The sequence below is a fragment of the Peromyscus maniculatus genome, chromosome 15, assembly GCF_049852395.1.
Source record: "Peromyscus maniculatus bairdii isolate BWxNUB_F1_BW_parent chromosome 15, HU_Pman_BW_mat_3.1, whole genome shotgun sequence".
Lineage (NCBI taxonomy): Eukaryota > Metazoa > Chordata > Mammalia > Rodentia > Cricetidae > Peromyscus > Peromyscus maniculatus.
The window spans coordinates 61,036,498-61,062,719 of NC_134866.1; the positions used below are offsets into that span (position 1 = coordinate 61,036,498).

Consider the following 26,222-nt stretch of genomic DNA (forward strand, 5'->3'; position numbering starts at 1 on the left):
AGTCTATGAATCCTCAAAGCAGAGAACATTTCACATAAAAAAGACAATATAATGCTGTATGATTTTGGTAGTAACTATACATACATTACAAGCACCATATTTCCTCACCTAGAAAGGTATTTTTGGCAAAAAATAAGTAAACATCATCGCCTGAAGACAAAGCCTCCACTTGTGTTATCCCACTGACCGACACTTCTTGAAAGTGAGTAAACCGACTACCCGACCACGTGAATAAAAGGGCATTTCGTTTGACATTAGCCTGGGAAATGGCTAAGAAGACAGAGCCTCCTCTGATGAACAAGGCCATGCCCAGCACACCTTGGACAGGCAACGTCTGGTGTAAGGCAAAGATGCTTCCATTCCATCTGAAGACCTGTGGGGAAGTCCGAACACAAAGCCCTTATGGTCAGGAATTCAGCACCTGTGACAATCTAACACGGTCACACACCCACACTCCTGGAGCCTTCTGTTTAGTTGGGAGAGTACTGATAAAATAGAAAAGTAATCAAATTGATTCTCTCTCTGTCTCTCTGTCTCTTTCTTTCTCTCTCCTCCATCCCGTGATCCCGTGTGTGTGTGTGTGTGTGTGTGTGTGTGTGTGTGTGTGATGAATAAAAGAGAAGTTATTTGAGAAGAAATTGGCATAAATATGGAGAGAAGCAATGGCAGTAGAAATCCAAAAGTAGAAGAGAACTGAACTGAGTCTAAAACACAAAATCCTTGACGCCTTGATGTCTTCGCCAGCATCTCAAACAACAGAATATAGAGATATCTTCGCCCTATGGCAGCAGTCCTATATTTTGTCCTCATGATAGCAAGACATGGAGGGTTTTAGGATAAGCATCCACAGAGTTAACCTTAAAAGAAAGTCCATAATTTCACCTGCTCATTCTACACCCCGGTCACTTTTTACAAAGAGTTGTAATACTAGTCAAAGTTTGGACTTTCGGCCAAGCATTAGGCTGGGAGCCAGGGAGGCAGTGGCTTTTTCTAAGAGTCCAGCAATTATTAGAGAAGGTAATTAAGTTGTCAATCAGTGAATAAATAGAGACTGCACAGTGAGACAGAACCGAACGTGACAATTAGGGTGGGAAGGACAGAGAGTGGATGCCCTGAGGGAGTCAAGTCAGACATGTTGGCTCTGAAGAAGAAAGTCTGTCTTGTTCTAGGCAAAGATTAATCCAATTTCAAAGGATGTTAAGGGAAACAGGGACTAGAAAGGGAAGGCATATTCTTTGCGGTGATGACATAATTTACAGTTGCAATGTGGGTCTCTGAGGCAGTGAAGAATAAGTATGAATGACTCCATCAAGGCAACGGACATGCTGAGCACTGGCCTGGAAGATGAGGAACGACGGCAGTGCCACATATCATACAGTCTGTATCAAAACTGGAAAATGTCTAAGTGTAACTGAAAGCTGCTGAACAGTTTAGCGTGAGAAATAACACAAACCAATGTTGTTTAAAAGGTAACTGCAAATTCTCAACAGAGATTGGCTCTGCAAAGATCAGGGAAGTCTAGAGATGGGCTGAGATGGGATCTAACTGTCTCAGTGAGAAATGACTGGGGGAGGCCTTAGGGAGATTATAAGTGAAATGATGGAGAGAAGCCTTAAGGGGGTAAGAAGTGGATAGATGTGCCTGTATTCTAAATATAATTGAGATATTCATAAAAAGCACTTAATGGTAACAAAGGAATATGAAGGAATAATTAAGCAGGGATATCCCATAATTACTCTTGAATGATTCCTCTTTATGAGGCTGCTATTGCCTGACATTAAAGCAAAAATGAAGCAAGCTGCATGGAGAAAATTTAAGTTCAAACCAAAACGTTCTGTATCACGTGCTTAAAACTATGTAAGTGGGCGTGGAAGGAAATAGACAAGGAAGTCTGGAGTACAGAAGAAAGGCTTCGTATGTTATTTGGAAGACACTGGCCTACATCTTGTTTGTCAAACCACAGACATAAAATTACTCAGAGAGAGTACAGAGAAAGAACAAAACAAATTAAAACCGGGTTCTAGAAAACTCCAAGATATCCCAGTTTAGAAAGGAAGTGGGAAATAACAGTGACTGAGAAGGATGGGGCAGTAAGGAGGAAGAGGAAGAGAAGGAGGGAGGGAAGGAGGGAGAGAGGATACAGGGAGGGAGGGGAGATGAAGGGAAGGCAGAGGAGGGGAGAGGAGGTCAAGGGAGGGGCAAAGGGCAGGAAGGGTTCTGACAGATGGGAAAAGAGAAAGACAGAGAACACAGATCCATGGAACAGAAAAGAGGTTTCAAGTCTGAGGTATGCCAACTGCCATAGGCAGTCACAATGAGGACACGCACATCCCAGAAGACGGACAGCCCAGTCACCATTGGTGTGCATGAGATGTCATATTAGCTACTTACCTTGTTTTTAGGATAAAGCACTCTGACCAAAGCACCCGCACCTGAGGGGGAGTTGATTTGGGCTCATAGTTCTAGGGCACCGCCCACCACAGTGGAGAATGCAGGGCAGTGGGAAAAGGAGGAGGCAGTGGGATCCCACTGCATCTACAGCCAGGACACAGACAGAGATAAATGCGCATGCACCACTCACTTTCACTTTTCTGTTTCCTGCAGAATCGCAGCCTATGGAACGGTGCTGCTGGAAGGGAAGGGGGGGGGGGTCTCCTGCCGCAGGTGACCTAATCTAGATAATTTCTCATAGTCAGACCCAAAGGCTAGCCTTATCTAGATACTGTCAAGTTGACGATGGAACTCAGACCAGTAAGGAGAGATCTCTTCATAATAGATAGAAAATGGAAATATCAGGGAGGAGGGCTTTCGTTTTAAAATGGGCAGTGCTTGAACATTATGCCCACTGTAATAACCTCTGTGGGAGAGAATTGGCAGCATGGGGGGAATAGCAAGGGTCTAAGAAGGCAGGAAGGGCATGGTGTGAGAGACATGGCCCACTGTGATGGGAAGGGAGAATAAGGCTGGGTTTCGAGTGGTATGAAAAGTAGTAAGCTTCCTTCTGGCCGAGCTCGTTGCAGGAGAGTCATTCTCTGAAAACGAAGAGGTGCCAGGCATGTACGGGAGCCTGAGTGAGAAAGAACCATCGAGGAAGCACCGAGATGACAAGATGGAGTGTGCTAGGAAGGTGTGCCCCCGGTGATGTGATCCTGAATGCCCACTTGGCAACGTTCATCGTGAGTTTTTAGTGATACCATCTGCTGAGCTGTGGTTTTTCTCCAGTGTTTTCCAACCCAATTAGACTAATCAGATGCTCATGCTATTATTAGATCAGTCTTCAAAAACTGACGATGCCCAGTCATCCCACATGACCATCATCAAAACATGGCCTTTGTCACACAAATCCTATAGACCACATGGGAACGGATCTCATTGGCATGTTTTGAGAGGGGAAATTTACTTTAAGGAAATCACACCTGAGTTAACTCAGAATCATTTCTTTGACTTGCAATGATGAAATAATCTTGACTGTCTGAGGTGAAATGTTGCACTTGACAACTTCCTGAAATAATGATTGTCTGAACCTGCAAAAGAGTAGTAATAAACATTTAAAGTCTTTAACAGTGGAAGCCACTGAATGCAATAGCATACATTAGAACCTGGCTGAAAATTTGAGAATGTGTTTAATTGGCAGCTTATGCATTCCCAAGTGTCATTTGAAGACAAAAATAGCCTTGAATTAAGACACTTGCTACAATGTGTATCAATATCAATGTATCAAAAAAGTTCTTTTTTATTTTAACATAGAACATATATCCTCTTTCATTTTGATTAATCTTATGAATTTGAATTTCACTTAAGTAAAGAATCCACAGAAAAAGGAAGAATTTACCAGGAGTAATTTGAATCCAGAAGTGAGCGTGTACACACTGTTAATGGAAGGCTTTTCTCCGTTTTTCCCCCCATGAGTAATGACAAGATAAGGGGAAACACCAATATTAAAGGCCTCACAACTGTCAGGATTTTCTATATTTAAATCCTAGGAAATACAAATGATATTAGTAATTAATGCCATATCAAATTTTTCATATACATTTTAGTTCGTGTACCATAAAGCAAAGAGTGATGTTTACCTCAACTGGAATGAAAGTCCCTTGCCATCGGTAAACAACCAACGATAGGTTTCTTAACATCACACCATAAACTGAATCTTCGACAGTAAAGAAACACCAGCCAGATGTCGTCTGGTCCAAAAAGCTTTGAAATACAGAAAAGACAAGATCCACGCCCCCTAAAACAATGAAATTAATCATTATGTATGTGTATATAATCACATCTGAACCTTATCTCATTTGAGTTATTACTTAAACAGTGAAACTATAGAGCATACTAGAAAGAGGATGGCAATAATGGGGTGTGTGTGTCTGTGTGTGTGTGTGTGTGTGTGTGTGTGTGTGCGCGCGCCTGTGTGCATGTGTGTGTTGTAAGATAAAGTGAATAGACACTAGGAAGCTTAAAAACAGTATCTAAAAATACCAATGTTTTTAAAGTAGTAATATTTTAATCTATCTCCTACAATCTTTTCCAAGTGTATTAAAACTAAATATATATGTGTGTATATATATAATATATATAAGTATATGTTTTGAAGAGAAACATGCTAAAATTACTTCTATCAATGACCATAAAGGTTGTCAAAGGACAGATGAAATTTAAAAATGATAAATATGTCTTATAAAAACATGCTAATGGTACTATCAAACTTAATCTCACATTTTTAAATGTCTGCTCATCCAGTTTCTCAGTTTCTATTTTATAGACTTCAGAATATCTATGCAGTCTCACTTCAATTGACTTCAAGATTTTTATCCAATTGCCATAAATTATACATGCCCTAAAATTTTGAAGTTAAAAATACTAAAAGAGAAAACCCCTAATTAATGAGGAATTATTATTTTAAAAAATATTAGTTCTACCATGTATTGTCATGACTATTTCCCAAAGTAAGTTATTCTTAAACTTTAGCTAGTTATGTGAACATATGAAATAAGAAAAACAAAACCAACAACTTATGTGAATTATTGATCAGATCACTTTTAGTTCAAGAAGACACAATGTATGCAGAATCCACTAGAGACTTTCCTAAATGTACCAATTACATTCTTATCTTGCAGCCTTTCCAACAAGTTCACAGCTTTTTCATTAAGAGTCCTAAGTAAAACTGACATACAGACAAATCTTCAGTCCTGGGACTCGAGAAGATGGGAATAAAGATTAAACAGCTGCCACTTGGGACTGTCCACTCTCAGGAGTGCATCGAAAAGCAGAGTGGGAAAGCAAAGCTTCCTTGTCTTTTATCACTGTCCTATTTGTGACATGTGTGTATAGTTGTCTCCTGTCTTCTGGGCAATGCTGCTACTTCCATTTCTCTTCATAATTGTCAGTCTTTCTCTGATCCCTGGACCTCTTCAGCAGCACTGCAGTAAATTCCAATCACTTCCAACTGCACAGGTAGGAATTCTCTGAGTTCCGATATTTTATCTAGACCCCTATCCTCCCAGCCAGACTTTCAGAAATAGTTGTGAGTAGTTAAAGTCTCTACCACCACTCGAAGAATTACTCAGTTCCTGTCCCCTCTACAAATAACCTTGACTGTGCTCATGTGTGCGGTCCACATTAATACCTGTAATGGTTGCTTTGGTCGGTTTTCATCTTACTGGATGCCCACCTGAGGAGGCACACACAGCTTCTCCTCAATTCGAACACTCTCCTTTGGCTTTGTCAGCAATCCTGCATGACTGGGTTCTTCACAAGTTATTTCAAATCTCTCCTAGGTCATTATCATGTCCTTAGCCACACAATATGCGACTTTTCAAAGATTAGTCTGCATGCTTATCCCCAATCTAACGACGCTCTCTCTTTTTAGTCTCTCAATTCTCATGAGCTTCAACACAGTATGTGCCAAAACTTCCATTTAATCTAGAAACCTATCTCCTCAACTCTAACTCAACTGCAAAATACGCTTAGCCCATGTCCCTTATTCAAGTAATACCTCCTTCATAATTCTCTCTCTTAGATGATGGCATGAACTCCTACCCAACTGTGTAAGCAAGAAACTTGGGTCATCCACAGCATCTCACCATCATATCCAGTTCATTACTGGGTCTAAGCTGCCTAACCTGCTGCCTCCTGTTCAGTACTCTGCATCCTTTTTTTTCTCTTCTGTACAAACAATTCTTTACATGACACTATGGACAATATCTATAAAATATAAATATGGTCACACCACACCATTCTTGTTCATACCTAAGCCACTGAGAGGCTTTCATTAAACCTAGGATGAGCATTGACATCCAAGAACTATTTTTCAAATTCTTTAATGATCTGGCCTACCTAACTAATTATGACCAATATTCCCTCTTTCTGTTCTGTTCACTGTCCATTCAATATCTTCCCTTATATATCAGTTCATGACTCAAGTCTCCAGCCTTGACAGCCTTTCACACTGTCTCCAGCTTCCTTTCATCCAGTTCTCTCATCCAATCCCCATTCAGTCCATCTCAGTTCAAACATTGATTGTTGTGGAATATTATTTTAATATTGTTGTAGAATATTATTTTATATTTGTTTATGCTGTGGAACATTTATTTTAATGATGCAAAGATGTGTTACATTATTTTATGTTGCATTTGTTTAACTCTGTGAAGCTGTGTTACATTACCTGTCTAAAGCATCTGATTGGTCTAATAAAGAGCTGAATGGCCAATAGCAAGGCAGGAGAAAAGATAGGCATGGTTGGCAGGCAGAAAGAATAAATAGGAGGAGAAATCTGGGAAGAAAAGATCATGGAACAAGAAAAGAAGGGGCCAGCCACACAGCCGTATAGCCAGATATGGAATAAGAAGGAAAGAAAAGATATACAGAAATAAAGAAAGGTAAAAGCCCAGAGGCAAAAGGTAGTTGGGATAATCTATGTTAAGAAAAGCTTGCAAGAAACAAGCCAAGCTAAGGCTGGGCATTCGTAAGAAAGAATAGGTCTCTGTGTATGTGTTTGGGAGCTTCATGGAGGCCCCCAAGAGTAAAGAGCAAAAACAACCAACTACAATTGATTCTCCTTGAAAGAACTCACTTAGTATTTTTTATTTTATGTGCATATATGCATGTTTGTTTGAATATGTGCCAGGTGTGTGGGTACCTGCAGAAGACAGAAGAGGATGTCAGATCCCCTGAATCTGGAGTTACAGGCAGTTGTGAGCCTCCTGACATGGGGGCTAGGAACAGAACTCAGGGCCCTCTGGAAGGGAATCAAGCACTTTTAACTGTCCAGCCATCTCTTCAGCCCTCACTTACATTTACAACTTCCAATTGCCCCTTTAAAGCATTATTACCACTTGCAATGTGTGGTGATATTTTATTTCTGCTGAAATGTGGTGATATTTTATTTGTGCTTTAATAAATAAAGTTTGCCTGGAGATCAGAGGAAATAGGAAGCCATTTTAAGTAAACAAAGAAGTCGGGCAGCGGTAGCACACGCTCTTAATCCTATCACTTAGCAGGCAGGATCTCTGTGTGTTCAAGGCCACACTAGGGAACAGAGCCATGTGCGGTGACAGACAGGAAGTGACAGAGCTGGCCAGGAAGAGGAAGTAATGTAGCTAGACAGAGAGCAAATCACACAGCAGAACAGCAAGGCAATAAAGGTGTGGGTAGACAGGAAGTCACTCTCTTTGGAAGCTGTAGAGTTGGTGAGGCAAGGTTGGCTGGTGGTTTTCCATATTTCCCTGATCTCTAAGGTTCTCACCCCTATATTTGGCTCCATGATTTTTATTTAATAAGGCCATTTAGAAATCTGTCTACAGCAATGCAAATTGATTTTTATTTCTGGCAATGTGTAAATTCTAAACTTTGTGAGCTGAAATATACAATAAACATTGTGGATGCAATAAGAGAATCCAGTAGCTGTTCTGTGGGTAATAGACCAGTAATATACAATTCATGGAAATAAGTGAAACGTACTCATGCCAAAAGCTGTCTCAGACACTGTCTCCCACTGCACACTCACAGCTAAATCAAGGCCATTCGTTCGTGAAACATTGAGGTAGACACTCCTGTTGGATTCTTCAACATCTATAGAGGTAGCACTAAAAGAAAAACAAATGGATTTTGGAGAGCAAAAAAGGATAATTTCTAAATACTTAACATACATATCACACTGCCGGAATATTACTTAATATACTTGTAAGTCTGTACACCCCAATGAGACCCAAAAATTTTATGCATTGGAGAGACTAGACTCCAGTATTCAAAAGTATTCACTTATGAATATTTTTTAAATAAAAAATACAAATGTAGACCCATAGCCAAGCACTTGGCCAAGCTCCTGGAGTTCAGCTGAAGAGAGAGAGGAGGGATTTTAGGAGCAAGGAGGGGTCAGGATCACGATATGAAGAACCTCAGAGACAGCTGACCCCAGCTAGTGGGAGCCCATGGACTCTGGACTGACAGCTGGGGAGTCTGCATGGGACCACACTAGGCCCTCTGAATGTGGGTAACAGTTGCATGGCTTGATGTGTTTGTGGGTCTCTGGGCAATGGGACCAGGACTAACCCTGGGTGCATGAACTGTTTTTTAGAGCCCATTCCCTATGGTGGGATGCCCGACTCAGCCACGATGCAGTGGGGAGGGGCTTGGTCCTGTCCCAACTTGGTATGCCAGCCTGTGTTGACTACCCAGGGGAGGCCTTACATGCTATGAGGAGGGGATGAGAGTGGGACAGGGGAGATGTCGGGGGAGCAGGAGAAGGGGAGAGAGGGGAACAGGGGTTGGTATATAAAATGAAAAAAAGTTTAAATAAAAAAAATACAACTGTGACACACTCCAATACTCTTTTCATAACAATGATTAAATATCTGTCACATCACAATATGTAGTCAAACAATGTTGCCATTCTGAAATCTCTTCACACAGAACTCAAATATCTGATAAGAAATAAATGAAGTAGGAAAGTTTAGCCTATTAATAAAGTTAGAGCTCTTAATTATTTAAGATATAAAAATATTTGTCCACTCCCAGACATTTTAAAAGTAACCAGATAGATATTAGCTTTCTTCTACATCTCCTCAGTTCAAACCTGTTGCCTATTTTGTTTCAAAATGTTAATGTGTTATAAATAAATCATACCTATTTTCAAGGGCAGAAATACTAAATAGTCCCAAAGGGGCCTGGTTTTGCAAAATTGTTACCAGGGTTTGAACACGGGTTCCTAGTCGAGCACCCCCAGTTGGATTAAAAAGGGTACAGACAAAATGCTCATCCACTTCTGGTTCTGTGTCTAATATGGCAGAGATGTGCAGGGCCTGAAAAAAAATGAAAAATTAAGTTAATAGAATATGATCCTTTTTGAAACACACGTGGAGAAATTTACTAAACATTTTTAAAACATATTTTTGAAACATGGCCTCTGTTTATATTTGATTCACATCATGTGATGGCTACAATTGTTTCAAGATACTATCATGGGGATTTTAACCATGTGATCTTCTGCCCTAAATTGTCTAAAAAGTAACAGTTGATGGCAATGGCACTCCTTGGAGATGGAGAGATCTCCAGCATGAAGAGTTGCTGCTGCGAGGGTTGGGGATTTTGCTCAGTGGTAGAGCACTTGCCTAGCAAGCACAAGGCCCTGAGTTCAGTCCTCAGCTCCAGAAAATAAAAAAAAAATAAAAAAATAAAATAAAATAAAAAGAGTTGCTGCTGCTATTCCTGAGAACCCAAACTTAGTCCCAGCACCCACATCAGGCAGCCCACAACTGCCTGTAACCCTAGCCCCAGAAGATCAGATGCCCTCTTCTGGCCTCCATGGGCACCTGCACTCAAGTGCCCAGACACATATAGACCAACACATATATAAGATTTTTAAATAAAAATAAATCTTTTTTTAAGTTTTCAAAACAAAACAACAAGAACTGATTACAATGTTAAATTCATGTGCTGATTTCTGTGACATTTTTGTCCCATCCAGGCTACATAATTCCATTAACCTCATCCCAATCTGTAAATGACTGTCTAGAAGCAAGGCAGAGTGGGTACACACTAGAACCAATTAAATTCTTGCCATCAGCAGAACAAAAGAACCTTGGTCTCAGCACAGAAATGGGAAAGAACCACCTACTGATAGGGAGCAATCATGTGTTCCCTGGATGCCTTGTGAAAGATATCAACTTAAAAGCATAACCACTGCACGATCCCATCTACACAGAGCAAGAGTACTCTTAATTTGAAAAGTTAGAAAGCTGCATTCTCAAGAAAGGGCAAAGGACAAAAGGGAGGCCTCTGGATGGCAGTGATTTAAATGTCTTACCCTGGGTGGTGGTTATATGTGCACACATATCTTTAAAGCCATTTATCTACATGTTTAAGGACTGTATACCATACAGGTTACATTTTAAAATTAAATGTTAAGTTTGTTCAAAATTTATTTAATTTGTTCTAACAATTAATATTCCTAATGAATATATCCAAGTATCTTAAACTATTTTAAAAAAGGAGGTTTAAGGAAAATAATAATTTAAAATATAAAAGAATACTTTTTTTGCCGGGCGGTGGTGGCGCACGCCTTTAATCCCAGCACTCGGGAGTCAGAGGCAGGCGGATCTCTGTGAGTTCGAGGCCAGCCTGGGCTACCAAGTGAGTTCCAGGAAAGGCGCAAAGCTACACAAGAGAAACCCTGTCTCGAAAAACCAAAAAAAAAAAAAAGAATACTTTTTCAAAGAAGAAAAATATGAATAAAGTAATAGCAAATTTACAAAGCACTTATGCTTTAAACTTTTATATCATTTCAAAATTGGGGTGGATCTTTAAACAAATCAATTGAACTTTGTTTTAGATTTTCAAGAATATAAAAATACTGAACTTGGAAAACATGCTGAAGTTTACATGAACACAAGAGGACTGAGGCTGTAGCTGACCTTGCCAGCATTGGCAGGGCCCTGGGTCCAACACACACCATGATAACAGAAGATTTTCCAATTATTAGATGAACTCTCCTGTTCAATTACTGTAAGCATACTCATTTAGTGTTATATTCAGGTCTAAAATGCACAAGTTAACATGACCAAATATGTTTAACTGTACCTAAAAAAACAAGTTGAGAAGCTGGAGAGATGAAGGAAGTGATTAAGAACACTAGCTGCTCTTCCAGAGGACCTGGGTTCATTTCCCAGCACCCACACGGGAGCTCACAACCATCTGTAACTCTGTTTCCAAAGGATCCAACTCCTCCTGTTCCGATCTCCGCAGGCAGCAGGCACACGTGTGATATACACACATATATATGGGCAAACACACATACACATACACGTAAAAATAAATCTGAAGAAGAAGTTTTTAATAAAACTGAGTACTCAAAACAAAAAAGTTAGCCTACAGAAGAGGAAGGGAGGAAGGTCCCTGGCTTTTGTTCCGTTTCGGTTTTGAGTACAGATGGCATTCATAACTGATCTCAAGTCCAGCATTTCTCTCAACTGAACTGCTCCTGCCCTCGTAGTTGAAGTTCAAAGCGAGCAGTTGTGTTTGTTCAGCTAGAATGTGGCCGACAGACAAGGATGGAAGCTCCTTTTAGTTTATGTTCTTACAGACAATATAAAGGAAGACTAGCATTCGGATGGGTTTAAATTTTAAAATGTGAATCACACGTTCTTTTTCTTGCATATTCCTCGGCCACATGAACAGTCAGTTTTCCCACTTGCCAGCTGAGTGCACTTTCTAACACTGTGGCTCACTAGTCACACTAGCCATTCACACTAGTGCCACTGCCTCTCTCATTTAAGAAGGTTTTCATTTTGCTTTGCTTTGCTTTGCTTTGCTTCTTGAGAACTTATGGTACATTTCTGAGAAAATTGTTTTTAAATACTAAAGATAATCTTAGTTCTCGTTAACAAAATTAAAGATTCATACTCTACCTTGGCTCGAACACCTTCCTCTAGAACAACAAAGCCTTTGGAAGGAATCAGATCCTTAGACTGTATTGAAGAGTTGACTTCTGTCACCACAAACTGAACCGCCACCGTTCCAAACAGACCTTGTGCAGGCTCCCGAATGATGGTTAATACTGCGACACTCTCTTGCATGTGGAGAGATGTTGGTTCTCTGAGGAAAATGTGCCCGCTGTTGTTAAAGGACAGAACTCCAGGGCCATCGTCGTTTGCAAGGATAGTAATCAAAGCTGTGAAGACAAAAAGATTCAAGCAGTAACTGCATGTGTTAGAAATCCTAAAGACAGCATGCTCACAGCTGACTGTTTAATCATACTAACTCAGTTCTCACCATAGCCACCAGGGGGCACCTTTTAGTATTCCCATGTTACAGCACCTGTGACAGAATGTACACAGGTATTCCATAGAAGTTCAAAAGCTAGAAGGGAACAGAACTGTGATACAAGCCAGGAAGTCAGCCTCAAGATGTTTACCATTCTTACACTCCTTTTCACATCCAGTCATCAGGTAGCGAGAGCACATGTCACATCGTGCCAATATGTGGAAGTCAGAGGACAACTTGTGGGAATCCACCATGTGGGTCCAGAGGTCAAACCCGGGTCACCAAGCTTGGTGGCAGGCACCTTTACCCACTGAGCCATCCTGACAGCCAAGACATACAGACTTGAGCATTATCATAATAGCTTTATATATCAGTTGTCATTGTTGGAAAATATAACAGTAAAGGGATCTCATTCAAAATAGACAATTAACAGAAATTAATGGGAAAATATAAGAAATATGCACACAAAAAAAATCACAAAAACGTCAACTGTGGCCACCTTATCTCCCCTTGACCCTCTCTCAGGTCCCTTGAAGTAGCTCACAAAATTTTAACTGGGTCAAGGAAGAAATAAAGAAAGAAATTAAAGACTTCCAGGAATTCAATCAAAATGAACACACAGCATACCTAAACTTATGGGACACTATGAACGCAGTGCTAAGAGGAAAGTTCATAGCACTAAGGGCCTGTATAAAGAATGTGGAGAAATCTCTAGTAGTGACTTAACAGCACACCTGAAAGATCTAGAAAAAGAAGCAAACCAAGCCGAGAGGGGTAGAAGACAGGGATAATCAAGCTGAGGGCTGAAATCAATAAAACAGAAACAAAGAGAATACAGAGTCAATGAAACAAAGAGTTGGTTCTTTGAGAAAAACAACAAGATAGACAAACCCTTATCCAATGTAACTGAAAGGCAGAGAGGGAGTATCCAAATTAACCAAATCAGAAGAGAGAGGGGAACATAACAACAGACTCCAGGGAAATACAGATAATAACCAGGTCAAACTTCAAAAACCTGTACCCCATAAAGTGAAAAATCAAAAGGAAATGGACAAATTTCTTGATAGACACCACAAACCAAAATTAAATCAAGATGAGATAAACAATTTAAATGGACTGATAATCCATAAGGAAATAGAGACAGTCATTAAGTCTCCCAACCAAAAACAGTCCAGGGAAAGATGGTTTCAGTGCAGAATTCTACCAGACTTTCAAAGAAGAGCTAATACCAATATGCTTCAAGTTATTCCACAAAATAGAAATAGAGGGAATATTACCAAATTCTTTTTATGAGGCCACAGTTACTCTGATATCCATACCATATAGACACTCAACAATGGAAGAAAATTACAGACCAATTTCCCTCATGAACATTGATGCAAAAATACTCCATAAAATGAAAGGACCAAGGAGATGCCATAATAGGCTGCTCAGTCTTTTCTTAGAGATCAAGCCTCAATTTTAGTTTCCTGAAACTGAGCAAGCAGTTTCTGGGAGAGCCATGAACAAAAGACAATTAATCACTGATGCCCCTGTCAGTAGGGACACACCAAGATAGGACACTTGGTATCCTGGGCCACTGAGCCAGACCCCACAGTCAGTACGTGCTAGGTCAGCCAGCCTCCACAGCAGCTCAAGGACAAAGCCTGGGACTTGTGCAGGCCTGCCCCAAAATGGATAACTATAACCCCAACTAACCGTAGCCAATTAAAAGTTACTAATATGATTGCCACTCACATAAACCAATCCTGAGTCTGTTCCTATGTAGTGTGTAGACCTCAAGCACCCCCTCATTGACATATCCCCTATAAAAACCCTGCCCGTTGATACTTAGGGTCTCTCCTGCTCTGCTGCTGCATCAGAGGAGAAGCCCAAGCTAACTCACAATAAAAAGGCTCTTTGCTTTTGCATCAGATTTGGTCTCTTGATGGTCTTTGGGGGTCCAGACTCTGGGCACAACAAAAATACTGGCAAATGGAACCCAAGAAAACATCAAAAATATCATCCACTATGATCAAGTGGGCTTCATCCCAGAGATGCAGGAGTGATTCAACATACAAAAGTCTGTCAATGTAATCCACCACATAAATAAACTGAAAGAAAAAACAATGATCATTTTGTTCGATGCTGAAAAAACCTTTGACAAAATTCAACACCACTTCATGATACAAGTCTTGGAGAGATCAGAGATACAAGGGACATACCTAAACATAATAAAAGCAATATACAGCAAGTCAATTGCCAGCATCAAATTAAGTGGAGAAAAACTCAAAGCAATTCCACTAAAATGAGAAAAAAAGACAAGATTGTCCACTCTCTCCATATCTATTCAATACAGTACTTGGAGTTCTAGCTAGAGCAATAAGACAACAAAGGGAGATCAAGAGGATACAAATTGGAAAGGAAGACATCAAAGTATTGCTATTTGTAAATGACATGATAGTATGCATAAGCAACTCCAAAACTTTTACCAAGGGAACCCCTACAGCTGATAAACACCTTTAGTGAAGTAGCTGGATATAAAATTAACTCAAGAAAAAAAAAGGCAGTAGACTTCCTATATATAGAGGACAAACTGGCTAAGAAAGATATCAGGTAAACAACACCCTTCACAATAGCCACAAATCATATAAAATATCTTGGTGTATCTCTAACCAAGCAAGTGAAAGACCTGTATGATAAGAACTTCAAGTTTTTGAAGATTATCAGAAGATCTCCCATGTTCATGGATCTGTATGATTAACATAATAGAAATGACCACCTTACCAAAAGCAGTCTACAGATTCAATAAAAATCCCTATTAAAATTCCAACACAATTCTTTACAGACCTTGAAAGAACAATACTCAACCTCATATGGAAAAACAAAATATCCAGGATGGCTAAAACAATCCTGTACAATAAAAGAACTTCCAGAGGCAACACCATCCCTGATCTCAAACTCTAATACACAGTGATGATAATAAAAACAGCATGGTGTTGGCATAAAAACAGACAGGTGGATCAATGGGCTCGAATCAAAGACCCAAACATAAACCCACACATCTATGGACACCCGATTTTTGACAAAAAAGCCAAAATTATACAATGGAAAAAAATATCTTCAGCAAATGGTGCTGGCATAACTGGATGTCAGCAGGCAGAAGAATGCAAATAGATCCATATCTGTCACCATGCTTAAACTTAAGTCCAAGTGGATAAAAGACTTCAACATCAATATAGTTACACTGAACCTGATAGAAGAGAAAGTGGGAAACAGCTTTGAATGCATTAGCACAGGGGACAATTTCCTGAACAGAACACCAGTAGCACAGACACTAAGATCGACAATTAATAAATGAGACCTCATGAAACTGAAAAGCTTCTGTAAGACAAAGGACACTGTCAAAAGGAAAAAAAACAGTAGCATAAGAATGGGAAAAGATCTTTACCAACCTCATATGCAACAGAGGGCTGATCTCCAAAATATATAGAGAACTCAAGAAACTAGACATCAAAAACCCAAATAATCCAATTAAAAAATGGAGTACAGACCTAAATAGAGAATTCTCAACAGAAGAATCTCAAAATGGCAGAGAAAAACCTAAAGAAATGTTCAACATCCTTAGCCATCAGAGAAATGCAAATCAAAATGACTCTGAGATTCCATCTTACACCTGTCAGAATGGCTAAGATCAAAAACACAAATGACAGCTCATACTGGAGAGGAATTGGAACAAGGGGAACATTCCTCCATTGCTGGTGAGAATGCAAACTCATACAGCCACTTTGGACATCAATATGGCAGTTTCTTAAAAATATTGGGAATTGATCTACCTCAGGACCCAGCTATATCACTCTTGTGCATATACCAAAAGGATGCTCCATCATACCACAAGGACACTTGCTCAACTATGCTCATAGCACCTTTACTCTTAATAGCCAGAAACTGGAAACAATCTAGATGTCCCTCAACCAAAGAATGGATAAAGAAAATGTGGTACATTTACACAAAGGCGTATTACTCAGCTGTTTATGGTATCATGAAATTTGCAGGCAAATTGATGGAACTAGAAAGAACTCATGCCTAGTGAGGTGACTCAGATGGAGAAAGACACTCATGGTGTGTACTCCCTCATAAATGGATATTAGCTGCTAAGTAAAGGATAACCATAATACAACCCATAGACCCAGAGAGGATAGGTAACAAGGAGGGCACAAGGGGTCACAGGGATGCATGGGTTTACCTAGGAAGGGGAAATAGAAGAAATCTCCTCGGTGGACTGGGGCCAGGTGGGTATGGGAACTTGAGGGATCAGGTTGGGAAGTGATTGGAGGGGGAGAATACTGAAAGGTTGACTGGAAGGTGGGGAGGCATTTCAAGATCAGTTAGAAATGGGATGCAAGGGAAACTCTCACAAATCTACAAAGATAACCCCAGCTAAGACTCCTAACAATAATGGATATGTAGGCTAAACTGGCCATTTCCTGTGATCAGATTGGTGACTACCCCAATTGTCATCAGAGATCCTTCATCCTGTAACTGATGGAAACAGATGCAGAGACTCACAGCCAAACATTAGGTTGTACTTGGGGAATCCTGCTGAAGAGAGGGAGAAAGGATTGTAGGAGCCAGAAGGGTCAAGGCCATCACAAGACAACCCACAAAAACAAACTAACCTGGCTTATAGGAATTCACAGAGTCTAACTAACAACCAAGGAGGTCTGCATGGGACCGAGTTGGGTCCTCTACATATATGTGACAATTGTGTAGCTTGGTTCACTATGGGACTCGTAATAATGGGAGCAGGGGCTGTCCCTAATGCTTTGGCTAGCTCTTGGGAACCTATTCCTCATACTGGATTGCTTTTCCCAGCCTTAATTCAAGGGGAGGCCTTTAGTCTTACTGCAACTTGATATGCCATGCTTTGTTGATACCCATGAGAGGCCTGCCCCTTTCTGAACAGAAACAGAGGAAGAGTGTATAGAGGGAGGGAAGTAGAGGAGGGGAAAATGCAGTTGGGATGTTAGATGATAGATAGATAGATAGATAGATAGATAGATAGATAGATAGATAGATAGATAGATAGATAGATAGATAGATAGCCAATGAAAGTCCATCTTTACAAATAATGTTAGTAGTTTACATACTTTAGAAGAAAAATGATTCATACTTGTATCTCACATATAATCATCAACAAATAATTTCCTTCATGTTAAAAATAATCATGTACAAATCAAAATTATACAAATTTCATAAAAATATAGTGAAATGATTCACATTGTTTTAGGAGAAAGCAAATAGAATTCAAAAGAATAACAAAAATACTGGTACTTTAAAAACTGTATAATAAAAGACACTATAATAAATTTAAAACATAAAAGGACAGTCTCAGATGATCATTTACAAAATGTCTAATAGCTGAGCCTCTCTGCTCCTCCCAACTCCAGTGCAGCTACGTCTTCTCAGGCAGCACCAGCCTCATCCAAGAGACAGGATGGTGAAGGCTGGAGTGAGTGGATTTGGCATCTGTCTCCCTGGTTACCGGGCCTGCCTTCCAGTCTAGCAAAGGGAATAGTGTTGCCATTGATGACCCTTGCATTGACCTCAACTACATGATCTACATGTTCCAGTATGATTCCACCAAAACCATGTTCCCCAGTCAAAGCTGAGAACAGGAAACCTTTGTCACTTAAGCCCATCTTCATCTTGCAGGAGCAAGATCCCATCAGTATCAAATAGGATGATATTCGCGCTAAATGTGTAGGAGAATCTATTGGTGTCTTCACAACCACAGAGAAGGCTGGGTCCCACTTGAAGGGGAGAGGCAAAAGGGTCATCACCTTTGTCCTTCTGCTGAGTCTACATGTCTGCAATGGACATGGCCACAAGAAATATGCAAGTTTACTCCAAATGATAGCAACACCTCTTTACCACCAAGTACTTAGACCCATACCTCTATCCCTTTTCATGACTACTTCAGCACTATGGAGGGACTCATGACCACAGTCCATTCCATCACTGCCACCCAAAAAACTGTGGTTGGCATCTCAGGAAAACTGTAGTATCATGGCTATATGGGGGCCCACAATACTATCCCTGAAACCACTGTGATGTAGGTATGGACATTGCAGAGCTAAATGGGATATTCACTGGAATGGCTTTCCGTGTTCCTACCTTCAGTGTGTCTGTTGTAAATGTGACAAGGAGCCTAGAGAAAGCTGCCAGATACAATGACATCAATAAAGTGTTATAAAAGGTGCCACAGGACCCACAGTGGTCATCCTGGGCTACACTGAGGATCAGGTTGTCTCCTGCAACCTTAACAGTGACACTTGGTCTTCTAATTTTGATTGTGGTAGCTTTGCCCTCAGTGAACACTCTGACAAGCTCCTCCATTTACTGCAGTAACAATGAATTTGGATCCAGTAATATTGTGGTAGACCTTGCAGTCAATATAGCTTCCAAGGAGCATGGAGCTCTGGACCAGCCACCCCAGCAAGAACAGGAAAGGAAAATAGAGGCCTTCAGCTCCTAAGAAGTCTCTGCCTCAACTTAGCTCCTAACACACTGAGCATCTCCCCTCACAGTTTCCATCCCAGAGCCCCAGATGGAGTGTAAAAGCTTCGGAGCCCCATTCTCTCACATACCATCAATGAGTTCACTGTGCTTCCCCAAAAGAATTGAAACATCGGATTCCAAACAGAAGAATATTCCTAAATACAACAAAATAAAGCTATATGGAAATGTACAAAACAAAACCACACAAAGAAAGAGCAGACAGTGTCAAACCCACTAATAAAAGAAAAATGTAGAAAAATACTAAGGAATGCCACAAACCACAGGCTTTTCACTGGAATTAGTGAAAAACTTTAATGAGTGAGGGAATTGCTGGCAAGGATATAAAGAACAAAACAGCCTTTATGTACATGTTGAAGAGCAAGTCTTTGCACACAGTACCCATTATGCTTAATGTAGATACTCATTGTCTATAAATGCAAACATTTATAGTTGATCTGGTGGTTGAGGCCCACAGTCCTAGACATACAGGATGTTAAGGCAGGAGGATTTTAAGTTCAAAGCAAGCCTGAACTACAAAGTGGGTTCAAAGCCAGTCCAGGCAAATTAATGAGACTCAATTTTAAAATATAAAGTTAAAGGAGTCCTGGAGATGTAGCTAACTAGTAAATCACTTGTCTATAATGTTGTGACGGACCTGGGTTCAATTCTCAGGTCAAACAGTACAAAAATATTTATATGCAAAGAATTTATTAATATTTTATGAAAGATTAGAAATACTTTAACGGTCAATGAAGTGGGCTTGGCTTAATAAATTACCCATCATCAAAAGACAGTGTTTACAGAAATATTAATATTTAAAAATTGGGATTTGAAGCCTAAAGGAAGCTAGACAGTGTCCAGCAATGTTACTTCCTTCTGCTCACAATAGTAGACATGGAACCTATTGTGGTCAGATCTTTGTTATCTGACACAGGCCAGTGTCATCCTGAATTAATGACCGATGGGAGAGGGCTCAGGATACTGTGGGCAGTGCCACCCAGGAGCAGATGGTCCTGAATTGAGTAAGAAAGCAAGCTAAGCAATCGCAGGAGCAAGGCAGTGTACAACATCCCCCCCTGGCCTCTGCTGCAGTTACCGGCTCCAGGTCTCGTCTTTGGGGTCTTGCCCGGACTTCCCCTCATAATGAACTACAACCGCAAGCTCAAATAAACCCTTTCATTCCTGAGTTGCTAGTGGTGGTGGAGTTTTACCACCGTGGCAGAAGGCAAAGTAAGACAGAACCTATGTATGCTGTAGATATCACTCTATATAAATAAAACACTGATGGCCAGTGACCAGGCAGGAAGTATAGGCGGGACAAAGAGAGAGGAGAATTGGGGAAACAGGAAGAAGGAGGGAGAGACACTGCAGCCACCGCCAGGACAAGCAGCATGTAGAGACTCTGGTAAGCCACCAGCCACGTGGCAAGGTATAGATTTATAGAAATGGGTTAATTTAAGATATAAGAACAGTTAGCAAGAAGCCTGCCACGACCATACAGTTTATAAGTAATATAAGCATCTGAGTGATTATTTTATACTTGGATTGTGGGACTGCGGGGCTTGGTGGAGCATGGAGAGAAGCCCTCCAGCAACAAATGGCGCCCAACGGCTCGAGTTTCCACCTTAAACCTGAGAATATTTAATAACCAATTCTGAACAGAGCCAAAAACAGGTTCCTGCTTCTTGTCTCATACGGGCAGCTAGACGCCACAAAACGCAGGTTTGAACACTGGCAGGTTCCTGGCGTGTGCGTTTGACTGGCAGTATGGTGGGAATGAGGCGTCTGCCAGCGGCACATTATGCTGTGTGGTAGATTTAGTCTTTACTACTATTAAAAAAAAAAAAAAAAAAAAAAAAGAGGTTTCTGGGCTACACGCTGCTTTGATAAGAAGCATAGACCCACTATTTCTAAGACTTGATGACTCCCAGAGCTGGCGGAAAATGTACCACCACCATGTTGGGAAGCTGAAGTGGGCGGAGCCAGCAGCCACAGCGCCGTTTCAGGCTTAAAAGGCTACAGTTTAAAGCAATAAGTTTGCAATAAGAATGATTCAGATGAAATAGTTTATAATACATGTAGAAATGTATGTAGGCTTAAAAGAAAAATATATACCGTTATATAAACAAATAGTATCTAAAAATAAAGTGTTTAAAAAAACAGTAAAGGTAATAAGCCATGTAAAGATGGCTATCACACATAAAATCTGGATTATGTTGTCTTTGATATTCGTAACTAAAGAAAAACATTTGATTATAAAAGCTGTTCAGTTATGCCAAAATGTAAATTTTAAAGGTACCTTGACTTCAAAATTTGGATGTAAGGATATGTTGCTTTGGAAAAGAGGTTCTGATTTTGTTTCCACAGAAAGCCAGAGGCTATGGATTTGTTCCAGATTAAGATACATCAGGTTTGACCAGCCAAGACCCCCTGAAAGATCTCCAATGACACCATGGCCCAGATGATCCAACATCCAGAACGGTTTCAAGGCAACTGGGTCCCACAATACAGCCTCAAGGACTACCCCATAGGCCTAAAATTTTCTTTGTGTCCCTATAAGATACAGCGCCCCCCTCCGGCAGGAAGTAGTAAGAGATGCTACGCCCAAATTCCCAAATATACCAAGCTGGCTTTAGAGGTGGAATTGGCTCACTCCCCTTCTAAACCCAGACATATTGCTTTAAAAAAATGGTTAAGACATTCTTCTGTCCCATATCAGAAGAGCCCTCTGGTGTGGGACAGAGAAAAACCAATATTTTTATTTAAAACAGGTTGATTATAAATATCTCTTTCTAAAAAAGAAAAGGTGATGATATAGATATATAGGAGGATATAGAGATGATAAGATAAAAGGGTAGATTAATGAACCTACTTTTAAAGAACAACTTGTTTAAAATGTTTTACATTGGTATAGATTTTAGTTTATGTTTAAAATGTTTTACATTGGTATAAATTTTAGTTTATTGATATAAACTTGAAGTTAATTTTGTTATAATATATATATATATATTTCTATTCTTGTTTGAGGTGTTATGTTTATGTAACTCATTTAAAATTGTAATGGATAATTAAAAATAGATTAATAATTAGTCATTTATGATAATCATATTTGTAGCCATGTTAGTTAAGTCTTCTAGGTATGCATAGATATATTTATATAGATATATTTCAGATAAATAGGTAATCTTCAAACACTTCATAGACCTAGAGAATATGGCATGTAAATAACTTAGAATTCTGTTGACGTGAGACACAATTGCTCCTGGCTGCACCAATTGATCCCGAGAGAATGTTGGGCTTCTAAGACATTTCCATTTGGAAGTTTGTCTTCTTGGCACAAAATGGCCTACTGGGCAAAGAACTGCCCTTGCCTTGATGGCTGACAGTACAAATGCAATGCTGTCCTTTCTGGACAAGCGGGACACAAGGAAAGCGACCACTGTACTCTGCCAAGACAGGGTAAGATGGTCTCTCAGAATTCCTGCTTCTGAAAATGGTCTGTCAGATACTCTAGGCCTGTAGCCAATTTGAATGCACAAACAATGCTGAGAAACATTAGATGACTGTCCAGGCTGCCAGCTGTCTTGGTCTACTCTTGCAAGATTCCCGAAAGTTGCTTGCATCCGTCTACCATTTCTCAGGTACCATTATGTTCCTTCTCAGGTCTTTGATGTGGTTGAAAACTAGATAGTTGTAATTTCCTCAGTTATGATAAAAGATAAGTTAGATATAAAACCTTAAACTCACAAATATAAGATAGGACATCTTCTTTAATATTGTAACTGTAATTCTTGCTCGATAATTGTTTTGTTATATGTAATTTTACTATGTTAAAGTTAAAACCTTCCCTTTTAAAAAAAAGAAGAAAAGGGGAAGTGCTGTGGATATCACTCTATATAAATAAAACACTGATGGCCAGTGATCAGGCAGGAAGTATAGGCGGGACAAAGAGAGAGGAGAATTGGGGAAACAGGAAGAAGGAGGGGGAGACACTGCCAGCCACTACCAGGACAAGCAGCATGTAAAGACGCCGGTAAGCCACCAGCCACGTGGCAAGGTATAGATTTATAAAAATGGGTTAATTTAAGATAAAAGAACAGTTAGCAAGAAGCCTGCCACGGCCATACAGTTTATCAGTAATATAAGTGTCTGAGTGATTATTTTATAAGTGGATTATGGGACTGCGGGGCTTGGTGGAGCCTGGAGAGAAGCCCTCCAGCAACATATGTAATTCTGGCCAGAATTCTCTCAAGCTGTCTTAGGAACTCTAGAGCCCGAATGTGCTCTTTCTTGTGCTGTGCACGGCTGTTGAAGAATCATGCTGAGCAGCATCTTGCAACAATAACTAACAGTGCTCTTGGGCTGAGGCCAATATTCCAACAGCAAGGAGAAAAGAAAGAACGGCAGGGACCTGGAAGCGGTAATTAGAACCAACCTCACCTAAAGCCACGCGCCTCTGATCCCTGTGGTTAAGGAAACCTATGAATTTTCTTTGTTGAAATCCGTCTTAATTAAGCTTCCATTGAATATGCACAAATGACTCTAAGCCAAGACATGGTGTCTATTCCTACAATCCTTTACACTTGTTCTTCTCGACAAGAAAAGCATTTCATCCCAGACTTGTGCTTTCTTAATGTGGAACAAAAGCCACATCCTTAAAAAAATGGTTTCTGGGGACTTGGAAATAATATCTGTAAATGTAGCAATGAATTTAAAACCATGTCTTGGATACACAAACTCTTTCAATTTTTTTTTATAAATAAATTTTTTTATATCGAGTAGTAATTTATGAACTCAGAAGTTACCATTGACTAAAGCAGGTTAGAGATTCAGTCTCCACTTGGTTCTTCATGCACACTGAGTTATCTATCATCTGAGGGAGCTAAAGTGACCTTGTGGGGAGGGCACTGAAGATTAAACTTAAGATCTGGGGCAAGCTTAAGGAATAGCCTAGCAACCCGGGACTCAGTAGTCTTGAGCTTTGTACCCATACACCCAAGGATGAACAATGCACCTAGAAAATTGTCTGCTTCTTAGGAAGCCCAGCTGCTTTATGCAATGAAAACAAGTGATACCCCTTAGAAATCTGTCCACAATATCCTGTTTCTGTTCAAACACACCGTGGAATACAGTCTGTGAACTAAGGGCAGTGTGCCAGTCTGGCCTAAACTGACCTTGGATACATGTACAATAAGTTATGTCCTGAAGTGAACTTTTAGGGAATCCCCTACTTATTATCATATGCCTATGTATAAATTGTCATAAATATGATAGAAACCAGATGCATTATGAGAAGGGATATACACAGTAGAGAACTGATTGCCTGACTTAATCTGTTAGTAAGAGAGAGCTGCTATGCCCTTCCCCTAAACCCCACAAACAGAAGCCCCAACAGAAACCAGAACCGTGAATACCCTCACTCACGTAACCTGACGTCGGTCTTAACACTGTATTCTGATCTGTTCTATGACTTTGCTTTTGAATGAAGCTTCTTTGCTACTTTGCAATATGTGTGACTCTGTTTAATTCTTGAATAAGAGGCCAGGACCCTGGAAAAATCCAGTTCAGACCCTGACCATGGGTAGTAGGCCTCGCAACTGTTAAGCATGCTCCTCCACAGAGCTTCTGCCCTAGCTACTTACACTAACTGTCTTTCAAAATCAGAGTCTCATGAAGCTCAGGCTGGCCTTGCATTTCATAGGTAAGCTAAGGATGGCCTTGAACTTATAATCATCTTGCCTCTACCCCCTGAGAATTGGGATTACAGGCCTGTACCAGCATGTGCAGTATATGTGGTATTGGGGAGTCACACCCAGGGCTTGTACATGCTAGGCAAACACAGCACCAAATGAACTACTTCCCTATCTAGAAGTAACTGTTAAAAGTTCTCCCAAGGCTGTGGGTGCTCAGCCCTGAACGTGATCTCTTTATCAAAGCCCCTTCCCCTCCCCACTTACCAAGGCTCAGGAAACATCGTAAGCGAGGAGGCAGAAAGAATGTAAGAGCCGAGGGGAGAAGTTCTGTGAAATGTTGTCTTCAGAACATGCCAGGACTGTTGCACCTATTGACTTACAGAAACTAGGGTTACCTGCACAAGATTCGCTCAAAATCAAGCCAGACAAAATTCTGTCATCGATGCTAGGGGGTCCACCATTTCCAGAGGAGCTATTGGCAATCACTAGATGTCCGGGGAGAGAATCGGTCTCCTCTGTGGGTTTACCACTAGTAGTTTAGTCCCGTGTTCGGCGGCTAGCCCCAGACCATGTACATACTGATGGCACTATTGGGTTTGGTAGATTATCAAAAGGAAGAGAAGGAGGAAGGTGTGGAAGAAGAGAAGGAGGAAGAGGACGAGGACAATGATGACAGGAAGGAGGAGGAAGGAAAAGAAGATGATAACAGAAAGTTGGGAGCAAGACATGTTGGAGGAGATGGGACCCAAGGGGAAGTGGAGGGGGAAATGTGGGTGAATACAATCATATTTCATTGTAAATGTGTGTGAAATTCTCGAAGAATGAAAAATTATAGCAAGTATACAGATAAACAGGTTTTCTTATGCAAAACTCAGTATATCCATGAGGTTTTTCTCTGTCATTACTATGTTCCCTCTGTTGAGTAGTCATCATAGTGCCTAACCCACAGTGAGACTGGGTGATCTTAGAAACAATAGCAAACCATTCCAACCAGAGGACCAAAGCTCTCACCATGGTCTGAGACTTCAGCACCTCCTACTCTGTGCATAAATCTCACAGCACTAAGCAACACTGCAAGGACCATTGTCATGATTCTACTCATAGCTAAACACAAAACCAGAGCAGAACTCAGATTCTGACAGAAAGAGTTCCATGTTAAAAAAAACTGCAGTCATTGAGAAAGTCCCTTGATACTACTTTTAGTATCAACCTACTCTGACCTTGTTGGCTTCACATACACAAACGCACAGGGTCCACTCGTTATCACTAACACGAGAACTTCTGAATGTGGAACTCGGAGGGCTTTTCTTATGAGGCTAGGAGAAGGCTCATCCCATCTGCCTCCACACTGCAGAAGCCAGGACGGGAAAAGGAGACTGTGGGAAACGGATAATTAATTACCTATTGTATTTTTCCCCAGCTCTAGTCCAGGAGAAGGATTTGTCAATATCAACTGAAATTTTTCGTCTCCTTCTGGAATATCATCGTCCAGAATCACAACATCCACATGTTTATACCTTTCTCCATCAGCAAAATGAAGAATCTAATCAAAAAGATAAAAGAAAAGAGCACGTACATGAATTCATCCTGAGTTTTCATAAGATGTTTAGAAAGCAACGCCATATAACTGTTAGTGTGGAGAATGAGCTGTTTTAGGGGCTGGCGAGATGGCTCAGCAGTTAAATGTTTTTGCTGTTCTTTCAAGGGACACAAGTGGGGTCTCAGAACCTTCAT

At 40.4% G+C, this 26,222-nt stretch overlaps 1 protein-coding gene across 1 annotated transcript in view; it reads right to left on the reverse strand.

Annotated features, from left to right (window-relative positions):
• Positions 1-26,222, reverse strand: part of Adgrv1 (adhesion G protein-coupled receptor V1) — a 541,812-nt gene that overhangs the window by 380,925 nt on the left and 134,665 nt on the right. Inside the window, exons 42-49 of the mRNA XM_076552019.1 lie at positions 25,890-26,031; positions 11,901-12,163; positions 9,121-9,296; positions 7,957-8,081; positions 4,074-4,231; positions 3,833-3,979; positions 3,417-3,524; positions 109-373 (exon numbers count right to left, since the gene is read on the reverse strand). Of these exons, the coding sequence (XP_076408134.1) occupies positions 109-373; positions 3,417-3,524; positions 3,833-3,979; positions 4,074-4,231; positions 7,957-8,081; positions 9,121-9,296; positions 11,901-12,163; positions 25,890-26,031 (1,384 nt within the window). The remainder of the gene's footprint in view (positions 1-108; positions 374-3,416; positions 3,525-3,832; positions 3,980-4,073; positions 4,232-7,956; positions 8,082-9,120; positions 9,297-11,900; positions 12,164-25,889; positions 26,032-26,222) is intronic.